Source organism: Cryptomeria japonica, chromosome 8 (assembly GCF_030272615.1).
Source record: "Cryptomeria japonica chromosome 8, Sugi_1.0, whole genome shotgun sequence".
NCBI classification, from domain to species: domain Eukaryota; kingdom Viridiplantae; phylum Streptophyta; class Pinopsida; order Cupressales; family Cupressaceae; genus Cryptomeria; species Cryptomeria japonica.
Window position 1 is genome coordinate 116,572,035 of NC_081412.1, and position 21,838 is coordinate 116,593,872.

At 34.9% G+C, this 21,838-nt stretch overlaps 1 protein-coding gene across 1 annotated transcript; it reads right to left on the bottom strand.

Moving 5' to 3' along the window:
- Positions 1-3,988: 3,988 nt before the first annotated feature.
- Positions 3,989-7,820, bottom strand: LOC131031255 (coniferin beta-glucosidase). The gene is made up of 12 exons (XM_057962313.2): positions 7,581-7,820; positions 7,372-7,438; positions 7,146-7,280; positions 6,928-6,999; positions 6,737-6,824; positions 6,414-6,633; positions 6,148-6,263; positions 5,441-5,661; positions 5,313-5,344; positions 5,126-5,228; positions 4,653-4,761; positions 3,989-4,490 (listed from the first exon to the last, which is right to left on the bottom strand). Exons 1-12 carry the CDS (start codon positions 7,734-7,736, stop codon positions 4,253-4,255), a joined length of 1,557 nt encoding a protein of 518 aa, XP_057818296.2. The 5' UTR covers positions 7,737-7,820; the 3' UTR covers positions 3,989-4,252.
- Positions 7,821-21,838: the final 14,018 nt, after the last annotated feature.

The following is a 21,838-nucleotide window of genomic DNA, read 5'->3' on the forward strand; positions in this document are numbered from 1 at the left end:
ACCTGCCAAAAATCTTAAAATAACTGACATTAGGTGAGCTACCATACCAGTATTCATAAGGAGTCTTATCCTTACCTCTCTTAACCAATATCAGGTTCATAGTGTAGATAGTTGTGCTGACAACTTCTCTCCAGAAATTTTTTGCTACTCCTCCTTGTATAAGCATCATTCTAGCAGCTTCAACAACTGACTGATTGTTCCTCTCTGCAATACCATTCTGTTGTGGTGTCCTTGGTGCAAAAAGTTGTCTCTTTATTCCATTGTCTTCACAATATCTAGTGAATTTCTCTGAAGTAAATTCACCACCTTGATCAGTCCTTAGACACTTCATCTTCTTACCACTTTCCTTTTCAGCTAAGGCCCTGAATGCCTTGAACTTACTAAAGGTTTTTGTTTTGTCCTTCAAGAATGTGACCCACATCATTCTTGAACAATCATCAATGAAGATCATAAAATATATGTCACCTTGAATACTTTTAGTCCTTATTGGTCCACAGAGGTTTGTATGAACCAAATCTAACAGATGTTCTACTGAATGAGATTTGCTCTTAAAATTTGAGGATGTCATATTTCCCAACTGACATTCCTTACACAAAGCATTCACCGGTTTGTCCAACTGAGGCAAACCTCTTACCGACTTGGACTTATTGACCTTAACAATGTTATCAAAATTTATATGACAAAATCTTTGATGCCAAAGCCAATTATCATCTACTTTAGCAATTAAATAGTTGTTGACTTTAGGATTCAGGTGAAACAAGTTACCTTTTGTCTACTTGCCGGTTGCATCAGTTCACCTTTGCTCCCATAGATTGTGCATATTCCATTCTTGAATTCGAATGGATAACCTTTGTCATTGAGTTGAGATACACTTAAAAGATTGTGCTTTAATCCTTCAACCCAGTAGACATCATCTGCACTTCTTTTTCCATCAAGAAAAATAGTTCCCTTTCCTTTTACCATGTAGGGTGAGTCATTTCCAAATCTTACAAATCCTCCATCAAATTCCTTCAAAGTGAGAAATTTACTCTGGTCATCGGTCATGTGGTGTGAACAACCACTATCAATGATATAATAATCATAATTATCTATGCGAGAAACTAATGCTTTTTGATCGGATGTTTCCTCTTTAATGGTAACAAAGGCAATGTCTTCATTAGCATCTCCCTCGGATTCCTCATCAATGATACCACCATCAACTACAATGAGACAATCTCTTTTGCCTTTTCCTTTGTACTTCTTGTACTTCTCACGCTTATGCTCATTGTCACCATTAGGACAGTTAGCTGCAATGTGTCCAATCTTGTTACATGCAAAACATTTCAAAGGTAATTTACCTCTGTACTTATCGGTACCTCTGGGCAATCGCTTGGCCAACAATGCTTCAAGCTCAATCAAACTGTCTTCATCATCAACTTCTCTACTAGATCTAGATACATAGTTGTGACTGACATCTCTACTTTTCCTCATAGAAGGGTTAGAAATGGAAGCTCTAAATGTAGGTTCGAATTTCTGAACACTACCATCATAACCATTTAATTCAAATGCAGTAAGCTTACCAATGACAGAGTCAAGGGTTACCTTAGTTTTATCAATAGACTTTAGCTCCTGAATGGCTGCAACTCGGATAGCGTAGACCGGTAGAAGGGTTCTCAACACCTTACTAACTACTATGCCATCTTCCACTTTACCAGTAGCACTCTTGATCTCACCAACTATCTCTTTGATCCTTTGACCATACTGTTGTATATTCTCACCTTCAACCATCTGCATGTCATCAAATTTTCCTCTTAGACTCTCTTCTTTGGCAATATTCACATGCTCATTACCGCTATAGATTTCTTCAAGTTTCTTCCACACCTCATATGTAGTCTCCAGATGATGGACATCAACATACTCTGAATTAGAAAAAGAACTGATAATGGCCTCCAATTCTTGATTATTTTCTTGTTCCTCTTTCTTCTGATCATCAGTCATAATCCCACTAGGTGCAACATATTGAGTACCAACATGTTCCCAGTATTGACTTCCTAGACTCTTGATATATATTTTCATTCTATCACTCCATATTCTGTAGTTTTCTCTGTTAAACTTCAGACCTTCTTTCTTCATCATGTTCTTCAAGATTTTTACCTCAAGTTGTTAGGCTTAGACCTTAGAGGACCTGAAATGCTCTAATACCAATTGATAGTATGAAGAATCAATAAGGATCTGGTAAACTACTGAGAGAGGGGGGGCTGAATAAGTAGATAGAAAATTGATATAAATTTTTCACCAAACAAAAACAACCTCTCAAGTTAAACTCATAACTAACAAATTGCAATATCACTGTCAAGTAAACCAATTGACTATCATAACAGAATAACAGTAAAACAACTCTGAAACTCTCAAAAACTTTTAACCAAAATATCTAAATACTTTAATAACAAAAGTAAAAGCTCATTTTAGATTGTTGTTGGTCATCATATCATATCTAAGTGGGTTTAGTTGTTAAGAAAATTAACCATATCAAACATAACCACAAAAACATTCACCACTTGACACAATGATTTTGACGTGGAAACCCAAATGGGAAAAACCACGGTGGGTATGAATACCCACAAGTATTCTGAACTCTTTTGAAGTTTGCCCTGTTAGGAGCCAAGCTTGTTAAAGCTTTACAATAAGTCCTATTAAAAAACATATCTTGTTAGGGACCACCTGATTAAGGGATTGACTATAATGCCCTATTAGAAGCAATACCCTGTTATGAGTAACCTCGGTAGAGGATTTGAAATCTAAACTAATGGACCACATGGTTAGAGGATTTAGATATCACTAAGCTTGTTAGAGCTTACCCGGTTAGGGGATTTGACTATTGTAATTGTTAGAGAATAACAAGGGTTTGTTGATCTGTTTGAATAGCACTACACTTGCTTGTTTAGATCCTTTTATGCTCCTATCTGCCTTTACACATACTATAGATACATCATCTGGTTTGGCAACCAATCACTCTTACATTCAACCAAAATTGCCAACATTACAACAAATCAACTCATCGACCTTATAAACAAAACAATAGGTCGGTAACACATCACAAACCTAATTAACTCATAGAGATTACAAACAAATTGGTTCAAGTATGACCGTTGGATTACATAGTTATCACTGCACATAATTCAAGACAACCTCGACCACTCCTTGATCACCGCTTCATTGAACTTTGTAACTCATCACGCGGTTTTCATTATATGCAATGAACTTGCTCATTCACAAGACAAAAACCATTATCTCTCCTCGCCAAAAATTATTTGAAATTCTTCTCATACAACATGCATACATGTCATAATCATCAGCGCTCATCATTTGATCATAAACCAATACAACCGATACACCAAACTTCATCGGTTAGGGTTTAGCATATCAATAGGTAGGGTTTACCGATTGATCTCTCACTTCTTCTCTAGTAATAATGACTCTCGCCTATTTATTGAACAAAATCTTGGTGTCATGTTTCATTTATCAAGCTTAGGGAATTTCCTCTTGATTATGTAGTGAGGGATCTTCAAACAAATGTAGTGTTTGTTCATATTGGGGAGGAGAGGTATCCATTTCAGTTTTGCATAAGTGGGTTTCACTTAACTGGTATGCATCCGTGGCCAAATGGGTGTATCAATCTTATATTAAAATAAATTTATTTATTTGTTATTCAAATTGTATAGTAAGTTCCACATTCCAACATTCATTTTTTTCTCTTGCACATGAACTCCTTTCTTGCTTGTCTCATCCATCCAATACAATATTGTTAAACTTTATATATTTTTTAATTTGAATTATATATAATTAAAACAATTTTAAAAAATCCCTGTAATATCTGAATGCTTTTTGAGTTGGGATGTACTATTCAATATATATGTCTAAGAAGTTTTAAAATATCTAGATTAACAATCCTTCCATTCACTTAGGTATAGAACAAATAACAACTTCAAAAATGATACATGTAAAAATAATTCAAAAAATCATATTAAAAATTTTCCTTTTCATCGATTAATAATTTTTTTTTCCTGATCCATCAGAATCCTCAACTGGTGAATCGATACCAGTTATGCACAGTTACAAATAAAAAAAAAATGCATGAGACCTATTAAAAATTCATCATATAAGAATGCACATAGTGTGCATTTAAAAATAATCATGATGGCCCACTGTAAAAATAGCTCATATGCACATCTGCAGGCCCAACAAAGCAATTCATCTCAAAATCTTCACCCAATTAAATGCTACTTAAGCTTTGGCCATTGTTTCTTTGGGAATCCTTCAACCAGCGAGCAGACAAAATTGGATTGCTCCTCAGCAAATTTTTAAACCAGAGAGCAGACATCTTTGGATATCTTTTCAAATTGTCACCATAGTCCACATAATATAAGCCAAATCTGATAGTGTACCCATAATTGAATTCAAAGTCATCCAGCAGAGACCACACCATGTAACCTCTCACATCAGCTCCGTTCCTGCAATTGTATTAAAATAAAATTGAGTTTGATTGTAGAAAATTTGAATAGAATTGGAACGGGTGATTAATCAATTATTTGTGATTATACAAATTAAAAGATAGATTCTTGTGAATCACGATTCATAAAATAAGTTTAACGATCTACTGGAAAGAATTGTACCTAATGCCCTTTAGCAAATATTTCATGTAATCTCGATGATAATCAAGACGTTGTTTGTCTCTGCATACTTCACTGATAGGCAGAGAATCGTTTGTGGGTTCAGAAAATCCTGTTCGGGATCAAGCAAAAACAAATCATTTATTGATTCAAAAGCATTATTTTGCACCCCTGTATGATAATGCATTGTTTTAACAACCATGTAAACTTTTAGTATCATTTATGTATCTTGCTGTTATTTCTAGATTCGATTGTGTTTGTATTTTGCATCATCATTTCAAATCACTCTGTTTCTTAACGAGAGAGCCAAAGAAGTAAAATGTGATGATGGATCACAGAATGTGCTTTGTGAAAAAAAAAAAAAAAACACAATTGAATCCAAAAATAGTAGAAAGAAACATAATGAATTGTCAAAAACTGATATCATCAATTATATATTCTAATTCACAATCACTAAGTAGCACAATTCAATTTACCATTTTCCGCTACAATAACTGGTGGATTGTTGTAAGTTATTCTGATGTAGTCAAGTATTTTTTGTATTCCATATGGCACCACAAAAAACAGCTTCATAGCAGCCTGCAAATACAAGGTTAAGCACAAATTACTGCATGCTAGCAGAGGAATTACATCAGACATGATACTGGACTTTTGGAATTTTACCTCTGGTCCAATAGGAACGCCATCACGTCTATCTGTGAAAGTTTGAGACAAAATCAGGCGCCTTACAGAAATTGCATTTTAAATTTGTGTATTGTATACTCAGATTGAGCTTGTAAATGTAAACTTACCTGACAGACAGACGTCCATACCCACATAGAAGCGTTTGTCCAAGCAATCTGGTGGGCAAGGAGGATTGGCAACATACATGGTGGAATAGTGGTTAATAGCCAGAAAATCTAAAGATCCTTTCAATTTCAAGGACTCTTCCTTAGAGAAAGATAGGATCTCAGAGCCCAATGTTTCTTTTATGTGAGCAGGAAAGTCTCCATGAAACAGAGGATCCAAAAACCTGCAAATAGTTATTGCAAGAAAATTCATAAAACTTACACATGAAGAATTGTTGCAGACCCAGCTAAGAAAAGTTTATATTCAATTCATTATATCATAATTATGCCACTTTCAATATATATACATCTTTGAGTTCAGATCAATAATTTTCTGCTTGTACCTATGGCGAATATTCCATTAAAATAACCTTTATGCTGCATGAAGATTGAAGAACTTGTAAAGTCTATCCTTTAGAGATTAGTCCATAATGATTATAATGCTTGTTTCTAGATTCAACTGCATAAAATTTATTTGCATCAAGGTGATTATCATGGGGTGAGAGATCTGTATCATAAAATGTGATCCCAAATGTTGATGCAAATAGAACAAAATAATCAGGTCTATCCTTGCTTCTAAAAATGTCACTATTTCACAATTTGGATTAGACTAGACCGGCAAGTAAGGGGAAAAGAAAAAAGAAGCTTTAAGAAATGTGAATCTCTCTTACCATCCTATGTGATAATCAAGCAATCTTTGTGCAGCTTTTTGGTCTTCAGTGGTATTCCTCAAAGGCTCAAAAAAGGTAGCAAGGATGTCAATGCCAATCATGCCCTTCTGCTCAGCCTGTGTCAATTATTAAGAATCAGTAAGGATGTCAATCCCATCATACCACTCTGCTCAGGCTGTGCAACTATTTAAGTAGTTAAGTGACTCTGTTATTCATAATAGGTTGACACTCAGACAAGCAGAGATAAAAGGAGGCTGTGCTTATACCTTATACTTTGTTCTGTAGATTTCCACTGAAGCTGCATGTGCAAGAAGAACATTTCGGCTGGCAAGGTATGCTTCCCTCTTGGAATGCTTTTGAGGTGGAAATATGGCAGCGCTGTATCCCAAAGGAACAAAGATATTGGGTTCATTGAATGTCATCCAATACTTCACTCTGTCTCCAAACTCTCTGAAGCAAACTTTTGAGTATGCTGCAAAATCCTCCCTGAGCAATACAACGAAAATAATTTTACAAACTAGTTGCATGCCAAGATTGATAATATAAACTTACACAAGAAGAGAAAGAAGATAATATGAACACAACTTACACTATTTTTGAGTCCGACCATCCATCATAAGAGTCCTGAAGAGCTTGGGGCAGATCAAAATGGTAAATTGTCACCAGGGGCTCAATCCCTGCATTGGCAACAAAAATGGGCAGGGTTATGATTGCTACAACTTTATAATAGATTTCTAAACACTAATTGATACCTCATACTCAAAACAAATCAGTAGCTACCATGATTAAGAAGCTCATCAATCAGTTTGTTGTAGTAATCCACTCCCTCTCTATTAACTTCACCACTTCCATCTGGCATCAAATATCAATACCATAATCAGTCTCCATAATTCCACAAAAACTGCTGTACAATCCGATCTTTCATACTACCCAATGATGTAAACTGCTTTTCTTGATACCCAAATGATGTAATCTTTAAATGGAATAGTAATCTTTACTTGGAATAAGCCTAGACCAAGAGATGGAGAAGCGGTAAGCATTCATTCCTATATCTGCCATGAGTTGTACATCCTCCATGTAACGGTGATACTGATCCATTGCAACATCTCCATTACTACCATCGTAAGTATTCCCTGTTCAACCCATGATACCCAAAATATCAACATAGAAATTCATCCAAAAAGTTCTGAAACCTTAAAATTCCATGCAACCAAATCACAACACCTGGTTTATGGGTATATGTATCCCAAATGCTTGGTAGACGCCCACCCTCTGCAACTGCTCCTTCATACTGTAAAGAAAACAAAAATCCACTTAAATCATTCAATCTGCTGGACCTTCAAAACATACAAAAACTCGTGCTACCGATTGCTAAAACGATTTATCGATGAAAAATCCTAAAAGAAACTACCAAAAGCATTACTTCTGAATACCTGGTATGCAGAAGAAGCAGTTCCAAACAAGAAATCCTGCGGAAAGTCCTCTCTTCTTATGGAAGAAAAATCATCATTTTCTCCATGTATGGCTATTGCCAGTGTACAGGCAACCAATAGTTGGAGTATCCCTGATACTCTGTTCCTCATTGACATGTTATTCTAATTCCTCTGTAATTTGAAAAAGAATCATATGCAATCGATCCTCTGCTTTCTTCTCCCATATAAAGAGCATGATAGGCAGCTTGGTTGTCAAAACACCTTCTGTATGACCTCCTGATATGAGGGTGTTCACTGTGGACAATTATTAAAAACTGTTTGTTTAATTTGAGTTAACTATCAGTTCAGAGTATCTAATATTATGCACGTGTCATCATCTTTTCGTTTCTCTTCTAAAACAATTTAGCTGTCTGTTCAGCGTCTGTTCAAACTGGACTTTAGCACAAGTTACACACTGGAACGGGGCAACTCCAGATTCGTTTTAAAAAGCTAAAAGACATGAGATTGTATTGTTCTTTCTATTTTTTACCCGCATCCAACAGTTTACAGAGGATTTAAAAAATGCGTCTGTAAAAGGCTTGCTATAAGTGCACTTAATGATCTGTGAACAAGTATTTATGGAATTCTTTATTTTTCATACAAGATCAAAAATACAAAATCTGTAAATCACAAGAAATTTTTATGCAATTTCTACTGATTCGATCTTCTTAATCTGTTTTCTCAATACTGTAGAAATGCAAAAATTCTCCTCGAACAATTGTATGATACAAATTTATATTTTTGATCTTGCGCTGTTTTGTATGGAAAATAGTCACCACAAATATTTATTAAATTATTTTCTTTGAAATAAAATATTTATTATTATTATTTATTTTGTTTTCTTCATAATTCTATTTTTTTAAACCAATTTAATCTATTTACATAAAATCATTTTTTATGAATGCATTTATTTTGTAAAGAATTGTTATGGTATGAAAACATGATAACAAGATGGTTTGTTACATTACAATGCTTAAACTAATATGTTTCTTATATTATAACATGTTCAACAAATTTGTATTAATTGTTGGAAAGTTAATTAATGCATTAATAATATAGATTTGTTGATAGTGCCTTAAATTAGTGTGTTACAAATTGTGAAAATAATTAAGTCTTAAATTAGTTTGTTACAAATTGTGAAAATAATTAATGCATTCGGGTTGAATGTAGGTATTTGGCAGATTGTGTGTAAGTTGCAAGCCTTCAAATAATAAAAACCTAATTAATGGATATGATAGAGTAGAAATTATGATAACAACTTTTCATAATTATAACAAAATTAATTTTCAATGGACATTAAAATATAGTTATTTAAATAGTATTAAAATTAATATTTATAATACCATGTTCAACATATTTGCATAATATTTATCATTAAAAATAAATCAAAATAAGTTGGGGCCCTTTTCCACATAATCTAATAAAAAACAAATTTGTATAAAGATTTATCATATTTATCAATGACTTAAAATTTAAACACTATCATTATATTGATTAAACTTATGATATTTTTTCAAGATTAAAAGATTAAAAATATTTAATTTGATTCATCTATTTTTTTAAATTTATCTCATGTTTTTAATTAAGTTAAGTGGGGAAGGTCCCCAACCCATTACACCTCAGGATAAAAAAATTATCCAAGATATCATTCAACTCCTCCTCCCAAGGGAGTAAGTTGTTGCAAATCTTTCCCTTAGCTCGTTCATTTTCCATCCTAGTAGGGGCTTTCCTTTTCTTTTTCTTTTCAATATTCTTCATGCCATGATCATGACCTCCATCACATATTTCTGCATCAGACCTTTGTTGATCTTAATCAAATTTGATACCACCCAAGGTAGTTTTGTGGTGTTCCAAGCTCTCAACCTTGACATTAAGGCCCTCTATCTCTATGGTCATCATCTACCAATCGTAGTTTTCACTATAGCCTCCACTAGCCTCTTCGTCCTCTTCATTACCATAATCCTTTAGTCTATTCAACCCTTCAAGAGCTATATTAAGCTGAGTTTCTATGGAGGGGAACGAGATACTAAATCCCTCGAGATTAGATTTAAGGGTTCATCTTGGGTCTCCTCGCTTCTCTCATAACCAATACCATTAAATGTTGAATCTTGTGATTGGTCTTCAGGTTTTCCTAATGGCCGCAACAATCTTAGTAGCGATAGTCAATTTAGAAAGCCTAGCAAACCTACGCTCCCTTAAGGAGATAGTAATATTGCCCTTGGCAAGTTCACTGTCTGAAATATTGATATTAGGGGAGTGGGAATTAATAGGGTTATTCTCTGGGGACTTGTAGATCACTTTACCTTTGACACTTAAAAACTTAGGATTGTCTCTTAAAAATTATGATTATCTTCATTAACCATGTTTTTGTAGCGTCCTAAAATTGTGACACTTGCAATTTCAACCACATTTGGGTCTTCATGATGGCGACGCAACACTAAACCTGAATGGAGACCCCGAAACTTGCTCACGACATCAAAAACTGCATTTTCTTGCACCCTGGCCTGAACCTCCTTTGCACCCTGCTGTCCCGGGAGGTGGGACCAAAGCGCCCAGCGCCCTGGTCCCTGGGCCTATTTTGGGCCCGGTCTCCTATGGGGTCTCAGGTCTTTTTGTTTGCAAATTGAAAATAAACTTTCCTGGTCGGCCTAAGGTCGGGAAAATCAGTCTATTAACCCTAGTTGGCAAGTATATAAACTACATTTGCCTCTCCCATTGGGGTAGAAGGAGGACATATGTGTACAAGCGTGGAAACTATACTCAAGCATTCAAGCATTCAAGCATTCATTCCAAGTCTCCATTCAAGGCTAAGTGTTGCATTCAAGACAAGGATTCAACCATTGAAGAGGAGATCACATATTACTACATACAACATACAACAAACAACAACATCTATACCTTCGCACATAAGGATACAAACATCCTTACAACAAGGTATTAGTACTTGTTTTACATTACATACATTTACATTTACAGCATTTCTCATTTCTTGGTTAATTCCTAAACTGGGGTTTGACCTAAAGGCAAACCCCTAATCCCTAACCCCCCAATCGTCTTCGCTTTTCTGTGTGTAGGTTGCAGGTACGCGGCTGAAATTGAAGATTTGGAATCCTTGTGCAGAGACGAACAGATCCCCCTTCGTTTCGCGGATTTTTCGGAGGACCGTGGCGCCGGGCGCCATCGTCCCGACAACTTTTGCTCAAATTTGCAGGACAGCGCCGTATCGACATTTTACTGCTAATTCCAGGTCCGCAGCTTCATATCATATCCCTATCTCATCTTATAAGCGAATCTTTCTCACTTTCTATGCATTCCTAGCTTAATCTTTCTATCTACATTTCTTTACAAAAGAGGGTATCCTTGCTATCACAACCCTTGAAACTCATATAGAATCCAATCTTGCATTGCGTGGGATTGGATCTTGTGGGTTTCAACCCCTCTTTTGAATGTAAAGTCTCTCCTAAGTGAAAACCATCAACCCTAGCGACCTCCCTTCTCTCTCCTTGGAGTTGGAAGAGGGGAGAGCAACTAGGGTTCGATCACGATTTTCCGCTTTACAGTTTTTTATATTGAAAGCAACATAACAAGGGTGTCATCCCTATAACAACTACAACCTAAAGGCATCCAAAAACAACAACAAAATTACAACCAACCAATAACAACAAAAGTTAGGACAGTTCAATAGTAAAAAAACATAACCATCCAAATAGTAATCAAATTCCAGAGCATCAGTTAATAGAAAACATACTATAGTAACCAAGTAAATTTATCAGAGGAGCCAAGCTCCTGTAAACAAAATCAACAAAAAGAGAGACCCCTATAACAGTAAGCATTACTATAGTTTTTGACACCCTGGCCTACTTGTAGCAAAGTGTTATTCCAGTCCTCGGTTAGGAACTTAATGTAGGTCCTGGAGACAACTGAGAGGGTGGGGGGGGGGGGCTGAATCAGTTGTCAAATAAATTCAAACCAAAAACTTATTAACCAACTTAATGCTTAATACCAGTAAGACAGTTAAGTATGCCGGTAAATAGTGTTAACAGAAAATTGCTATACCGGTAAGAATTAATGCATGAAACATAAGCACAAAGTAATCCACAACACATGACACCAATATTTGTACGTGGAAACCCTGTAAGGGGGAAAACCACGGTGGGAAACCTTACCCACAATCAGATGATACTACTACAGATAGTAAGTGTACAAAAAGGGGTCTGCACATGCAGAAAGGCCAACAGCCTAGAGCTCACTGCTCAATCACAAATGGGAGTCACACTGACTACAGTTGGATGGTTAAATCCAATAAGAATGTACTGTACAAAATAGCATCTTCATATGCTGGATTTAGTACCGGTGTAATGCTGATATACTTCTACAAAAACCTAACTTCACCTTCAAATGATGTCTTCGTGTATATCCCTGCTTGATCTTACATATACCCTTCCTTAAATCTTTTTCGCATTCCACACTTGATCTTTCAAATAAGATCTTACATTTATACCATACCCGAAGACTAATTTTAGTAGGTCGGCTCTACAAGATATTACAATAAAAACATTTTACAAATAATACAATATCCGATGTAGTAACCGATTGAACATGTCAGCTTAATGCATTTACAACAATAATAAATCATCTCCATAGCGTGCCATGCTGATCTAGAAAAGATAAACCTGCTGGTGTAACCCTAGATAACTTGGACCTATTTGCCGGTAAAAGCAAATATGCAAATAAGAATATACCAATGATTATTACTTCAAAATAAAGTGTCCACATGATGTCTTCGACATTGCCAAGTGTCTTCCAAGTCATTGCAGGTACCGGTGAATATTATATCCTGTCGGTTAACCATATACCGGTAACTGTTGCACAGTTTCCTGTTTGCCAGTGCATGTTGCTGGATCTCCAAAGTAGGTGTATTTAGTAGGTGTTGACATCAATGACAAAACTATACCAAAATACCAACACTTAAACAGCTCCTTGTGAATGTCTTCCTCGCCTGCAACATTGCCAAGAACATTTTGATGCATCAAACAAAGTGAGGTTGTCTAACTGTGCATAACCCTAAGGGTGAATTCGCATATGATGCCCATCTTCAATTCCAACTTGATAATCTTATCCTTCACCTTGCATAGTTTGTCCCCTATATCCTTCAACTCTTTCTCAACCCTCTAGCATCCTACACAACTCTCACTTAGAGCATTTATCTTCACATACTCCTCCATGACAACCTCCTCCAATTTTTGATCCCTAGTTGGGTTCCCCTAATCAGCCCAACTATTGTTAACTGACTTCTCTGGGTTCTCATTCGAATTTTTCCCACCACCATCAACATTCCCCCCATCCTATTTTTCTTCATATCTCGTACCCTACTCCCCCTCCCTCATCTTCTAAACCATAATCAACCAACTTTGATCTCTTACCCCTCCCAGACTCATGGGAGGCAAGTCTGTTTGACTGTCTCCTACCTTCATTCCTAATACTCTCCCTTTCCTCATCTTCCTCCTTACTCGAGTCTTCTAAAATTGTTATCTTCTTATGGCTCAATTTCTTCCCTTTCTTCTTGCTAGTTGAGGCCTTTTGGGTTTCAGGCATATCAATTTTAGTGATTACCACTAAAGTGGAAAGGGTTGTAGGGGAAGCCATGAAAGTAGCCTCTAATGGGGAATGCAATGTTTGGTTCGAGCACAAGGAGCACCAATTAACAAGGGGGAAGAACTTGTGGCATGGGATTTCATAGCTACAACATTCCTAGGTGGGCATAGGGTAAAGATGAAATGAATATAGTCTATAAATCGAACCTTAGTGAAAGGGCACCAATTTTTAATCTTGATTTTTTGGATCTAGGGCCTCATTAATAGAGTGCTCCAAGGAGTGGAGCAGATAGAAGGGCAAAGAGATGGTGTCATGGTTCCACGAGGGCTTCACTGGCTAGGTAATATTATATCATGTGCATTCATATTGGGGGGTTTAATATCCAAAAAATGATGGTACAATATATTGCCTATTGGTGAAAATAGGGGGGTTTTTAATTTCGGCTATGAAAAATAACAATATTTTTTGAAAATTGGGGAGCTTTCAATTTGGGCTATGTATTGGGAGGGGATGAAAAAAGGAGTTTAGGGCAATTTTTTTTTTAAATAGGGGGATTCTTTAGTATTCCATGAAATGCACATGCTATATGTTAGGATTCCCATAGATACTGAGAGAGGGGGGTGGGAGGGGGGGGGGGGTATTCAGTATCTAACCAGTTGGTAGATTTTCTTAACTTAAAACATGTAGAGCATATTAATACAGTGTACTGGTAAACAGAAAGTAACGCAATAAACAGAGATAAAAACAACCACATGAAAAACACACCATAACACAAGGATTTAATGAGGAAACCCGGTGTGAGAAAAACCTCGTTGAGATTTGTGACCCACAATATTCACTTATTGGACAATAAGAGAATATTACTGCTACAAGAGGGGCTTGCACATGTAGTAAGGCCAATTTCCTAGAGCTCATTGCTCAAATACAAAATAGGAAGTCTCATTGACTTAGAAAATGGATTATATAAATCCAATGTCTTGTACTGTTCAAAGTAGCATCTATAATGCCAGATCCAGTATCGGTTTCTACTATGTTTCTTACATAAACCCTTAACCTATAATTCGCATAATAGGTCTACCTTATTTCACCTAAATACATTCCTCTTACTTACAAAAAATGTTCTACAATGATCTCTCTTATATAAGAGTCATTTTACAACTTGCCAAGTCGGCTTACAATGATTTTACAAATAATAAACAAAATATATTACAACAAAAATCATGTCGGCCTCTGTGCCAGTATGCTTCCTTTCACTACCAATGCCATTGATCTGAGTGTCGGTGTAGAGTCTAATCTTGCTAGTGCCGGTGGAATGCCTTGCCGATGTCATAGGATTGTAAGGTTGCCATCAATGACAAAACCTTAAATCACCTACAATGTCTCATTGGAGTGTGCATATGCCAACACTATAACCCAGGCTCACTAAGTGAAGCCCTCGTGCGTGGTTCCTAAAATGGTCTAGGAGTGACATATGGTAGAAACAATAAACTTTATGAGAACCTTGAGAGTAAATTATTTCATTATCATTAAACATATCATTTTCTAGTGGTTGGGTAGTTCTTCTCTCACATACCAACCTTGCAGCTTTGCAGAGGCTTCCTTCCCATGAAAAAAATGACTAAAACTTTCACTATTCGCTACATGGCTTGTTCACTTCCACTTCCTTCCATGTTGCAAAAAGTTTAAATCATGAATTAAATTCTCTTCCACATGAGAAATAGAGATTCAAAGTTTCATAGACATTGCATAAATATCAACGTCAATGAATCTCTACAAGCCATTGAAAAATAGCATTCATTGCAACAATATGTTTTGATTACAAACTAGTACAAAATACTTTCAAGAAAATGAAGTCCTAAATCATGACATGTAAGGAGTTAATGGAAAACTACACTATTAAACCAACTAAATGTTCATGGATAGGATAAATTACCTAGCAAAGGCAGGTAGGTAAAACTCCATTTTTTGCAATTTGATGGCAATCTGTAAATTTGATAAAGATTTAATGTTCCTGATGCTAAAATAACAAAGAAAAGAATGCAATGGCAATCTGTTCGATGGAAATTTAAACCAAAATGCATGCCACGGTTCATAGTTTATAAAGTTGCATAGAAAAATTGTTTTGCTAAAATAAGAGATTATTTTAAAGCACAATGCATTCAGTTCATAGTTTTTTTGATCTGAGTTCAAAGAATTAAAATAATTTATTTGAAAACTATAGTGGAGGGATAAAAATGATCAAAATAGAAACAACAATAAAAGAAAGAAATATTGCGATCCAAAAACAACTATCATTCTGATTTTTGGACTTCCTGTTACACATATGAGTCTTTGTTGTCATTGATGTCAAACCTATTGTTGATGGTCCATTTGTTGATGCTAGTTAGGTTGAATCATTGGTGGTCTGATTACTTGGTATGGTTATTGGTTTGTCTAGTGGTTAGTGCTACTAGTCCAGAAGTGGTGTAATGTTGAAGTATGTAGTCTAACAATATACAATGGTTAAGTTCTTGATGTTGGTTGCATCTGGTTGTTGGTTTGGATGTCTATCACTCAATTATATGATGTAAAATTGTATGCAGATTGATGGTGGTAGATGAATATGCTATGTTGACTATATCTAAGCTTTCTAGATGGATAAGATTGATGATTTGAGGTGTTTCCAAAAGATTAATATCTTTTGTTTGGTCTAGAAACTATGTTACAATTTCTGGTGATTACTCTGATGAACAATATCTTTATTTGGAAGTGTATGTACCGGTTATGTATCAGATGGCTATATAAATCAAAATAAAATATGTGTGACAGATCAATCTTTGTTTCTTTGATTGGACAAGTGTTATTTATGTCTATATTCAAAATGTGTGCAGTTTCAAGTTGTTGCGGAGGAATGCGCTACATTCCTTATCTTGTTGGTTATCTATGGTTATTGTGGATCATTGGATATTGTTCCTAGCACATCATGTTTCTTTTGTGATGGTCTACATATCTTAATTTTGGGTCTAGATTAAGATGTGTTTGGGTAAAGTAGATTGGTATGAACTAGATTATGTGTTTTGGTCCGAGCAATTGTATATAAAGTCCTTTTGGTGATATTTGGAAGGTGTGTCGACTTGGTGTGAATCTTCACAAGTCTTCTTTACCATCCACATGAAATATTTTGGGTTGATGTTATATACATGTTACATTTTCTTTTGGCCTATCTAGTAGAGATTATTGTTGATCTAGTTGATATATTTTGACCAGATTAGTTAGGTTTGAGTAGAGTGTGTGACATGGGGATGAGATAGTAAGATGTATGGTGTGTATATAATTCAAGTTGAAGTGAATCAGTGGTCCAAAAGTGTTGCAGAAGGAGTCAAATGAGTATTAACTAGTGAACTATTATTTGCATATTGATAGATGTTATTTCCTATGTGGTTCAATCTATTATTCATATTGTATTTGGACAATTATTTTGTATTTTTTCCTAAAAAGTTGTTCTTTAATTGAGAAAGTCTTTCTCTTGCATCTTGCCCTAAGGTTGTGTGTGTTAGCCTACAAGTTTGGAGCAATGAGCTCCTTGGCCTGTGGCCTAAAACATTGTGATCAATTAATACATATTGTGAGTTTGTTCTCACCATGGTTTTTCTCAATTTGGGTTTTCCACATAAAAACCCTGGTGTTCTCATGTGGATGTACTTGTTGTTCTAGTTTTTTACTTTCATGCAAATATGTTTGGATGTATGTTATGGTTTAAGTAGTTTAATCTAATAAAGTTTTAGTATATGTTGATTCACTCCTCCTCCCAGCATTCGATAGTGTTCAACACTTGGTATCAAAGCTTTGGTTCCTAAAGAGATATTTTAACCACTGAGGTAGATCCAGGATTATGAATACTATGTTTGAAGAAGATTTGAATGACATGGATCCTATGGGTGATAATTATTGGGATGATGTTGATGGTGTTGTTGACATGGAAGGTGAATTGAGTTCTGCATTGGCAGACCTAGATGATAGTAGAGAAAAGCATAAGAAGGTAATTAAAAAACATCTCTTATTTAAGAAGCATGCTTGATAAGGGAAATAAGTTCATTGATGAATTTGAAACAAAGCTTGATGACAAGACTAAGGAATGTTCAAAACTTGAAGAAGAAGTAATCAGAGTTAAGATGGAACTGAAAGATGCAAAGGATCAAATCGATAATAGGTAGCAACTCAAAGATGGTAGTGAAGTGCTAGATGTTGCGCTCATTTCTCGTAAACAAAGTAAAGATAAAGGTGGAGTTGGTTTTGAATATGGTGAATTTTCAAGGAAAGATAGAGGAAAAGATAAGGTCAAGGATGATTTGAATAACTCTAATAAAGATCAAAAGAATTTCATTCTAGACCAAATCTTTCAAAACTCAAAGAATATTTGGAGACTTCCTCCCATTCTTTCCAAGTAATCATCTTTTAATGGTAATTATTTTGCATGCAATAGATTTGGACATAGAGCTATTGAATGCATAAATTATATTTGAAATCAACCCTTTAATGGAAATTGTCACTATTGTAATAAGTTTGGTCATAAAACAAGTGAGTGCGGAAGTAGGTTGAATTAGAGTAGAAATGTAAATTCAAGTTTTGGTAGAGATGCTCAATATTTCAATGGATATTGTTATGTTTGGAGTGCATATGGGCACAAAGTTGCTAAGTGTAGGTTAAATAGGAATTCTAGAAGAAGTGGAAATAGTAGAATGAATGGAAATGAACCTCAGAGAGGTTCGACATACTGCAACTGCAATAAAATGGGATATATTGTGAAACATTCCAGAAGCGAGATTGAGAAGACTAATAGTCCAAAAAATAAAATTGATATCAATGAAGAGAAGGAGAAAATGAAGAGAACATGGGTAAAGAAATTAAAATATAATGATGAAGAAAAGATTGAAGATGGATTTGTACCTACTATGGGTGTTGACCCTTCTTTCGGTAACTAACTTAGACAACATTGTCTAAGGGGAAAAATTAACACAAATCCCTTGTGCCCCCTCTTGGTTTGGTGCTAAGTAGTTTTGAGCATGGAAGATGCATGGAAGGTATTTCCAGTGGATTTTGAATAGGTTTTATGATCTGAAACTTCTTTTGTGGTCTCAAGTGTACAATGTATCAACTTTTTGAGGAATCTTTCTAAAACCCTAAGTGGCATGTATTTATTGTGTTCTTGAATTAATTTGTGCAATTACAATCAAGGAGTTGCTAAGTGTGAAGAGCAAAAAAGACATTCAATCAAAGGTATTGTTTTCAAGTTTTTAATCTCTCAAATGGCAAATTCTAGAATTATCAATATTCATAATGAAGCTAGACTTGTTTTCAAGAATCGTCCATTTATTCCAACAATAGGAGACTATATTGGTTCTTTTTATATTGTTCCTAACAAAATTATACATAGAGAAGATGTTTGTTGTTACATTCATGTTTCTATGGAAGAATATAATCATATCAAGATTGGTGGTTTTAAAAGGATTCATCATGTTGACGGTTTGCAAAAATTTAAAACTGATTATACTAGTCTAGGGAATTTGGGATTGGATACATGGAGCAATTTGCCTATGTTTTTTGATGAATATATAATAAAGATTGTGCTAAGTAGAATTCATGAAAATTTTCTATGTTTTTTCATGAAACTTGATTTCTAAGGAAGCCCTAAGGGATGTGACTAGCTTGTGTTCTACTAGAAAGGTACCTACTCTATGGTAAATAGGTTAACTGGAGTTGTATCCGATAAGAGAGATCTTCAGATTGATAGCATTGTTAATTTGGGAGTAAGGTATGCGAGTATGGGAATTTTGTACAAGGATTATTACAAGAATTGAGAATGATCATCTTCCTTTGCGACAGTTTATGTGGCCTATCAAATGGTAAAGGAAAGTACAAATTATGATTTATGTGAGTTGTTGAGGTGTCAACTGTGACACAATCTTCAGATGACAAAGAATGAAATGTACCCCTTCTGATATGGATCTCTTATTTTTTGCTTGGTTTTTTGTACTTTCTTAATGCATTACCCAGAAAGAAAAATGTTGTGTGGAGAAAATATGTGACTATTAGAGCTCAAATTAAAGAGTATTTGGATATTTTGGATGATAGTCATGGTACTTGAAATTAATTCTAGATCTCCATAAAGAGATGGTTATGAGGAATAAATTTTTTTCTAAGGTTGTGGAATGGTATAAAAATGAGATTACTTTCATGGTAGATAAGGAAAATTATTTTATGGAGGTAGTAACACCAAAAACTTCATTGGTGTCAAAGATTCCCTATGAGGTGTTTGAAGATGAGTGCATGAGTATTGTAGAGGTACTTCTCAAATGGCCTAAAGACTTGAGTGAAGAAAGATTCAAGACATTCAATGAGATCATAGGAAAATTTGGTGGAAAGAGAACTGGTGATGTTGGAAGTGTATTAAAAGATAAAATATCTAGGAAATTATCTATATAGGCCTCTTCCTCTATATATAAAGTGTTGAAATCTGAGTAGTTGAGTCCAAAAAGGATGGAATGTGTAGAAGTTGTAATTGTGGAAAGTGATGAAGAAGAACAAGAAAGGTTGGTGTGTAGAAGGATGTTGTGATAGAAGAAAGGTTGGTTGCTTCCCTTGCTCCTTTTGATGAAAATGATTTTGATGTTAATAGAGTGCTTGAGTTGATTGGATGACCTAATAATCTGAAGGATGTTGGTGACCTGTATCTTAGTGCTCCTAGACATATGATCAAGAGATTATTGAACAATATTTTTGTGACATATTTGCTCTGGAACAATCTTGTTCATAATAATGTTTATGATTTTCTTTCAGAAGTTCTAGTAGAAGTGTTGATTGAGTGTATGGGTTTAGTTGGAAATGATGGTAGTGATTTGGATAAACTGTGTACAGAGATGAACGTATTTGACAAGATGATAGAGAAGTGTCTAAGAGCACATCATGATCTTAAACTTAATCTAGTTGGTTTCAAGAAGATGATGGATAATGTTGCTTGGTTGTATAGGTATTGCCTAAGATGTCTTGCTACTACAAAGAAATTAAAAGATGAGATATCCTCTATTAAGTCTCATCTTACCAAGTTGGCTCACTTGTTTGATATCTATAAAGATGCTAATGATGCTATGGGATCTAGGGTTTAAGATCTTCATTCTTAGTTATCCTTATGACAAAAGCGAAGAGATGAATATGCGATATTATTTTGTGGTCTTAAGGATGCAATGAAATTGCAATTGCCTTCATTTATCAAGTTATTAGCAAATGCCAAAAAGGTAGAAGAAAGTGTGATAAATGTTGATATTTTTTATATTGTAGTAAAGATGTGTTTTAAATGTGAATGTCAGGGAAGAATTTTGTCTACTACTATTCATGCATGGAATTCTTCTCTTGTGGACCTAAAGAAACATTTTAAATATATTTGGCCCAATAATGTACGACAAATCATATGGACACTTGCGATTCAAAAGGTTACATGAAGGTAGTTGTACTCAGTTTGCTATTTTTCATTTTCAAGATTTTTTATAGCAAGAATTACAATTATGATCAGTTTATTTGCGCAAGAAGAGTTGTCTTTTATCTTTAATGTCAAAGGGGGAGAAATATCCTGTAGGAAAAGTTTTCAGGAGAATTTTTTTTTTGCCATCAATGACAAAGGGGGAGATTGTTACACATGTGAGTCTTTGTTGTCATTGATGTCAAACCTATTGTTGATGGACTGGTTGTTGGTGCTAGGCTAGTTGACTCATTGGCGGTTCAGTCACTTGGTCTGGTTATTGGTTTGGTCTAGTGGTTAGTGCTACTAGTTTAGAAGTGATGTAATATTTAAATATCTAGTTTTATAGTATACAATGGTTAAGTTCTTGATGTTGGTTGCATCTAGTCATTGGTCTAAATGGCTATCAGTTAGTTATATGATGCATAATTGTGTGCAAATTCTTGTGTAGATTGATGTGGTAGATGAATATGCTATGTTGACTATCTCTAAGATTTTTGGATGGATAAGGTTGATGATTTGATGTATTTATGACAGATTGATGTCTTTTGTTTGGTCTAGAAACTATGATACTATTTCTAGTGATTACTCTAATAAACAATATCTTTATCTGGAAGTGTGTGTATCAGTTTGTATCAAATGGCTATATGGATTGAAATAGAATATATGTGGTAGTTTGATCTCTTTTTCTTCTATTGGACATGTTTTATTTATGTTTGTAATCAAAATGGGTGTAGTTTCAAGTTGTTGTAGAGGAATGTCTTGCATTCCTTATCTTACTGGTTATCTATGGTTGTAGTACATCATTGGATTTTGTTCCTAGCAAGTCATGTTTCTTTTGTGATGGTCCGCATATCTTAATTTTGGGTCCAGATGAAGATGTGTTTGGGTAGAGAAAATTGGTATGAACCAACTTATATTTTTTAGTTTGAGTGGTTGTGTATAAAGTCTTTTTGGTGATATTTGAAAGGTGTATTGTCTTGGTGTGAATCTTCACGCGTCTTCTTTACCTTTTGCATGAAATATTTTGGGTTGATTTTATATACATGTTACATTTTCTTTCGGTCAACCTAGTAGAGATTATTGTTGATCAGATTGATATATATTGAACAAATCAGTTACGTTTGAGTAG

Bases quoted from the DNA above. Each gene is read 5' to 3' on its own strand.
- LOC131031255 (XM_057962313.2), bottom strand. From the start codon at position 7,736: ATGTCAATGAGGAACAGAGTATCAGGGATACTCCAACTATTGGTTGCC. The intron at 7,281-7,371 runs GTGTTGTGATTT...TGGGTTGAACAG, and splicing joins TACATATACCCATAAACCAG to GGAATACTTACGATGGTAGT. The intron at 6,634-6,736 runs GTAAGTTGTGTT...TGTATTGCTCAG, and splicing joins TGGTCGGACTCAAAAATAGT to GGAGGATTTTGCAGCATACT.